The sequence below is a fragment of the Scomber japonicus genome, chromosome 10 (genome assembly GCF_027409825.1).
Source record: "Scomber japonicus isolate fScoJap1 chromosome 10, fScoJap1.pri, whole genome shotgun sequence".
NCBI lineage: Eukaryota > Metazoa > Chordata > Actinopteri > Scombriformes > Scombridae > Scomber > Scomber japonicus.
The window spans coordinates 12,567,946-12,574,405 of NC_070587.1; the positions used below are offsets into that span (position 1 = coordinate 12,567,946).

General features: G+C 38.7%; 1 protein-coding gene across 1 annotated transcript; it reads right to left on the bottom strand.

The window, feature by feature from the left end:
* Window positions 1–1,979: 1,979 nt before the first annotated feature.
* On the bottom strand, window positions 1,980–3,112 carry hoxa13b (homeobox A13b). The gene is made up of 2 exons (XM_053326886.1): window positions 2,479–3,112; window positions 1,980–2,218 (listed from the first exon to the last, which is right to left on the bottom strand). Exons 1-2 carry the CDS (start codon window positions 3,110–3,112, stop codon window positions 1,980–1,982), a joined length of 873 nt encoding a protein of 290 aa, XP_053182861.1.
* Window positions 3,113–6,460: the final 3,348 nt, after the last annotated feature.

Below are 6,460 nucleotides of genomic sequence, written 5' to 3' on the forward strand. Positions count from 1 at the left end.
CTTTTTTGGCTATTTGGATGCATTTTAAGGAATAATAACCAATGAAACAATCATTAAAATGAAATGATTGGTCAGCTAAATTTAGTTTTACATTATGAACAAATGAATCGTAAATGCCATTAAGATAATAAAGTAATAATAATAGTAACGCCAATAGTGTTTAGTCTAACGATGAAATAAAAATAAATCATCATCGCCATCATCGCAAGTTTTCTGTTGTTGATTATTTCAATAAAACCTATTCTATTTCAATCTTATTACTATGATATAGGCTATCCGTATATTTTAGCAGTACAATATTGGTATAATAACAAAGAACAGATACTTTGTTGATTTAAAGTTTTGAATTCATCTTGATTGTATAAATTGAGAAGGAAGGATATATAAGTTCATGGGTATGTCTTTCTATCCTTCCCTCTCTCTCACACACACACACAAATAATTTACATGGGGATTCACAGTTATTTCATGGGGACTTATCCTTACCCTAACCACTGTCCTAAAAATCAGCTTTTTATCTACTGAGGACACAGCTTTGGTCCCCAATTACACAAGCTGTCCCCAGTAAACTGGTCTTTAGTTTGGTGTGTGTCCTTGAAAGTAAGCTCAGGCATACCCTTTTCTCTCTCTCTCTCTCTCTCTGTCTCTCTCTCTCTCTCTCTCTCTTTCTCTCTCTCACACACACACACACACACACACACACACACACACACACACACGAAGTGGATATACAGGGAGAGGCAGAGACTAATGTCTGCGCTGTGTTGGCAGCACTTTTCCACTAGATGGCGACATAAACCCTTAATGGTGGAAACACAGAGAGGCTTTGAGCTGGTTCCCTCCTGCAGGCCTGTTGGCCTAAAAGCCTAAAAACCTACTGTAGCATCAGGTTAGAGAGCATTTTGTACCCATTAGTAAATAATGTTTACCATTAAAGGAACTGACGATTGAATGATAAAGAATGCATGTCTAAATTGGTCTAAAAAAGGCTGAATTAAAAAAACTCCACAACGCGTCTCTCAAACATTTATTGACAAGAAACTTTGGCTATTGCAGTCAAAAAAGGGAGAATATATAGAGTTGCAGTCTGACAGTATTTACACGTTTAAATATGTCTATGGTTTAGGTTTTTCTGCAAAATCCTGAATAAGTGACAGAATTGCATAGGTGAGCTTGCTGGCAGGCGAGTTACTCTGAGAAAAAAACCCCGCAGTGTTTAGAAAAAACAAACAAAACTAATATCGGCAACGTGTGGCCCAAAGAAATTCAGACGAGTTTCACGTTTGATAGTTTCATCTGACACTTGCAGGGCCGATTAATGAAAAGCTACAAAAGCTTATTTAATGGATTGATTAAATTTCTAAAAAGGTAGGGATGTAGTGTAAAGCATTGTTTTAAACTTCCAAATAGTGGAATAGAGTTTATCTAACAAAAACGGAATTATGTATACCTATGCACCAAACACATGCGACGCAAGCACAGATTTTTATATTGTTTTCCTTGCTGATACATGTTTTAGTAATTATCTACTGAACCCGGTCTGTTTGCCTTGTGATAATCACTTAAGGTGACAGTCTGGTCACCTTTCTGTTTCCCACAACATCACTGTCTAAAGATGAAAGCTGATTCCAGGATAAAGCCTTGATTTCTGTTTGGAATCAAATGGAATAAAAACGCAGGGCTGCACAGGCCTCCAACGCAGTGTGTCTTATCGTTTGATGAATATTATGAGGACATCACACATCCCACGCAAAATCACCTTGGTCAACATGTTGCAAACCATTTCCGATCCTCTGTCAACAGGCCGCAACGACTGTTTCCAATTAAAATGTGAGGAAGTAGGATATGTGCAGGTCAAAACAGAGCCACTCTGGCGACAAAGAAAACGTTCATAATGTAATAAATTATAGCACAGTCTATTTAAACGGAGGTGCATCCATGTCCGCCTTTCTAAACCAGGAGATTTTAGCCATGCAGAGCTAACTGGAGCTCTTGAATTTATTGACGACTTTCTTCTCCTTAACGCGCCTGTTCTGAAACCAGATTGTCACTTGTCTCTCTGTCAGATTTGTCTGAGCGGATATTCTCCTCCTTTTGTCCTTGGTGATGAATTTATTGGTGGTGTACTCCCTTTCCAGTTCTTTGAGTTGCACCTTGGTGTATGGCACACGCTTCTTTCTCCCACGGCGGATAGAGTTGTCTGCACCAGATATGGTGTCTGTGGGGGGAAGGCAACATCTTATATTAATCAGCTTGTTTGTAATAAAACTGAAAAATACAGTTTAATTCTTTCCCCTTTCCCCCCCCTTTTATTTTCCTCCTTTCATCTATCAAAAAAAAAAAAAAAAAAATCAGCTGGAAAAGCAAAAAAAAGGAAGTTTCTATTACACATTACATGAACATCTTATTGCAAGCTATCGCTCCTTTCAATTAACATTTTATATGTGTTTACATGTGTTAATAAAACATGTAAAATACCTTGTAACGAGGATTTCCACAGAGGATTCGACTGAGACTGCTCCTTGGCGCAGTAAACTTGGCCACTCCAACCATTGGTGATGGCCCATGGCTGGTAGGGCTCCATGGGCAGCAGAGAGTCATGTCTTGGCTCAGATGGGGCACTCAGGGCAGGGACGACAGGGACGTCCAAGTAGCTGGGCTGATAGGGACCCGAAGAATAGCCCTGATAAAACGCAAATTCTTTTGCTCGGGTCGAGAACTCCTCACCAGAAACCGATGAGTCCATGTATTTATCTCCATAACCAGAGGGTTGTGCGCAAGCTTTGACGCTGCCGTGTGACATCCTGCATGGGTAATAACCGCTGCCAAAATATCCATAGGGCAAAGATGCATTGGGCGAGCTCTGAGTGGCAGAACAGGGGCTGCATTGTTTGCCAGGCTCCCCCATGCCAGAGACTGGCACCTCACTAGCGGTGTAGGTGGTGCTCGGAGCCAGCGAGGTTGGATGCGCTAACAAATTCCTGCACTGGTTTGCAGCAAAATTACCTCCAGTAAATCCCTCCATGTTCTTGCTTCTTTCATCCAAGTGGTTGTCGTAGAGAAACATCACCGGGTCAATCCAGTGCGAATGGAGGAGTAATGAAGCGGTCATAGCATGCCCTATACATCGAGACGACCAACTCTTTTTCAAAATCCCCTCGACTGAACAGAGACAGGGACTCGGGCAGAGTAACGATACCAACACGCCTGAGTACATAAAGATCGCAAGGTTATTGGCCGGGGCCAAACACGTGATATGCAAAGGAGATGATAAACGTCTGGACATCAGATAATGCAGATCAGGGCTCTATATTTGTACAGATGTAATGTACATCAGCATATTTATGTTTTTATACAAGGAAGCCATATGGGCATTTTCCCCCTAAATTCAGTGATATTGGGAACTCTAACTGAGTGAGACTGTGATGTGAAGACAAATGTGACTATCACGTAGTGATATCAAAACAAAAATGTTTGATTAATTCTTTGGTACATGGCGTGAGAAAAAACGAAAAGTGAATAAATACATATTTTACAGCGGAGTGAATGCGCAATTACGCGTGGCATTTTAGTTGTATAAGCTCTTAGTTTAAGGGTAAAGCAAAAAAGATTTCGGATATCTAGATTCTACATAGTTTTGATATATTTTAAGAATGAACCTCTGTATGTGCTTTTAGTCAAAAGGTACAGACTAAAATAAATGTGTTATGTTCTCATATAGTCTAAACGTATTGGATGAGGGTTTCGGTGTTGTGAATACGCAAAAAATAAATACAGATACATTTACAATGGATGCATTTAAAGATAGTCATTAGACCGCATTAATAAATGAAATATTCTGAATTTGGCACTACAACGTGCCAATGTAAATACAGGTTCACGGTCCACAAAATACCAAAAACATGACATATTTGGCTGCACTCTTCCACATACTGGTTAGACGCGGCTGGAGGCCAAGGTCAAGTTGAAAGTTGCAGTCTGGCCAAATAGGCACTTCACGCCAGGAAGCCCGAAGAGAAAACACCGTTCAATGGCAAAGAGAAAATTTCAACGACAGACTCTGGTTGTTTTTAAAACATACTAAACCTCAGCTTATTTACTCCATTTCTTTAATTCGTTTTCTCATACTTTTTGTAAAGACAATGTTCAATCGACATTAAATGAACAAAATCAAAGATCAAGATGATTTTTTAAATCTTGCAAATCGAATTAAAAAGGTTAATTATAGGAAAAAATAAATAATTCTTCAACATCTTTTTATGTTTCTTTATTCTGCGTAAAATAGCTCCATATGTGGGCTCTGTGCAGAGCGCAGAACTAAACATTCCAAAAATGGGACACATTAAATGTAAAAAAATAATCCTTGTTGTACGAGTGTGCAGTGCAAGGATGGAAATACAAACTGTTAACAGTTTAGCCTAAAACTTTCTGTTTGAGTGTGTTGTGATAAACATGATGTAGACTTGGTGGAGAGAGACTTCAATTTTGTATCAGACAAAATACAGCTTTAACTTTGATGGTTTATTTTTGTTATATATTTTTAAGATGAGGCCACAGACGCAGAGGAATGCATACCCACCAAATTCTGAGCACCTTTTTTATTTTTAATAGAGTATTCCCACCTTTTGAGGCTGTAAATCTTTATGGCCCTCATAGCTGGTAGGCAAGAGTGGTCTACAATTCAGGAAAATTGTGTTTTATGTTACTGAGGAGTTTAGTGTCTGATTTTTGTTTTTAGTGCATTGTCAGGTCAACCGCCCATTTGTTTTATCCAGAATACACTTAAGTGTATTTTCGATTAAAAAATAGCTTGTACTTTGTTAAATGTTGCATGAGACTGAACAGGAGCCACCTTGTTCCCACATTAGAGGGCGACTGTCTCTCTAAACTCTGTATTAGCAGCTTAAAAGTAATTTAAGCATCTTAAAAGAAAAGGCAAACAGAGTAAGTCATATGAATTTCATTTAGGTCTTAAATAAAAGAATAAAACACACGCGCGCAGTTGTCAGGCTGTTATCTGTGTACACGCAAAAGACAATCTTAAATTGTATGTCCTTGTTACCGTTATGTCGATTTGTTTAAGAATTACTAAGATTGTTCTATAACATTTATGTTAAAGCACATTTAACAAATCTAATTACATTAATTATTATGCAAAGTCGCCTGAAGCTCAACAGTCGAAAGGCACCTGATGTGAAATACGACCAACATACTATTACTTGTGCGTAAAATCTTAAATATTCCCCAATATTCTAATACACACATACATAAAACTGCATTCTTCTTGTTATTGACTTCACACTTCAAAGTTAAAGCGCTAACGAGTCATGGCGGAAACAAAGATAAATAGGCCTAAATACAATTACTGACTCAATTTTCATTATTGTATTTTGACGATGTATTGATTATTTTATATTGTCCACTGCGAGCCTTACAGATTACAACAGTATCGGTTGTGAATACATTTGGAGCTATTTCAGTTTTTTTTGTCTGTTTGGGAAAACTGGATTTTCACGCACAAACTGAGATTCAAAATAAAACCACAGTGCAGGAAAATTGCGACAACAGAAATATTGGGTCACAACAACGAGACGTTGATATGACGCAATATGTTACATTAAAGTACCAATACAAAATAAAATAAATTTCATTACCATGAAGGATGATTGTCGCTGAATGTGGAGTTTATCTAAAAGTGCTGAAGTGACGCGCGCTCAGCAGATGATATCAGACTATGTATGTGTGTGTGTGTGTGTGTGGGTCACAGTCTGTTGGAGGCCTGAGACCAAAGTGCTGCTCTGTTTGCAGTACCTATCAACTAGATGACAACACAGCTCTTAGCCTATAGTGCTTAATGGACTTTTTATGTGTTTGTCTTGTGATCGCATGACCTATGGCACCTTGGCCCCTCAGTGGCTCTTCGCAAACCAGATCAGAAACATGCCGCCCTCTTGTTCTAACCTAAGTGGGGACAGAAACATAGATCCGCATCTCAAAAGATACTAAATAGGGCGGGCAAAAAAATGCTACTTTGTTTCACTGACACTGATAACTTTAGGGAGACATTTTTCTTTTTGCACTTTTAAGATTTGCGACTCATTTGGAAGGATGTGTGCCGTTTTAGCCCTCTTTTTTTCCTGCCCGGCGCTTCGCATCCCGCCAGTTCATCTGCTCTACAGCCAAGCTCCTCAGGGAAGATGTTTTTCCGACTTTAACCGTGACTACTGAGTCAGTGGGACACACGGTTTGAACTAGAACATTTGGCAGCTATTTAAATAACTGTAGAAGGAAACTTGTGCAGTGAGTGTGGAAGTGCAAGGTAATTAAGAATTAAATTGCATTTTCATCATGAGGATCTGCATGATTTCTGCTTTTGTGTCTGAGGTTTAATTTTTTTTGGACTGTATAAATTGAGTTTTGAAGCTGTGTCCACACAGAACTGATAAATAAATGATCTTGC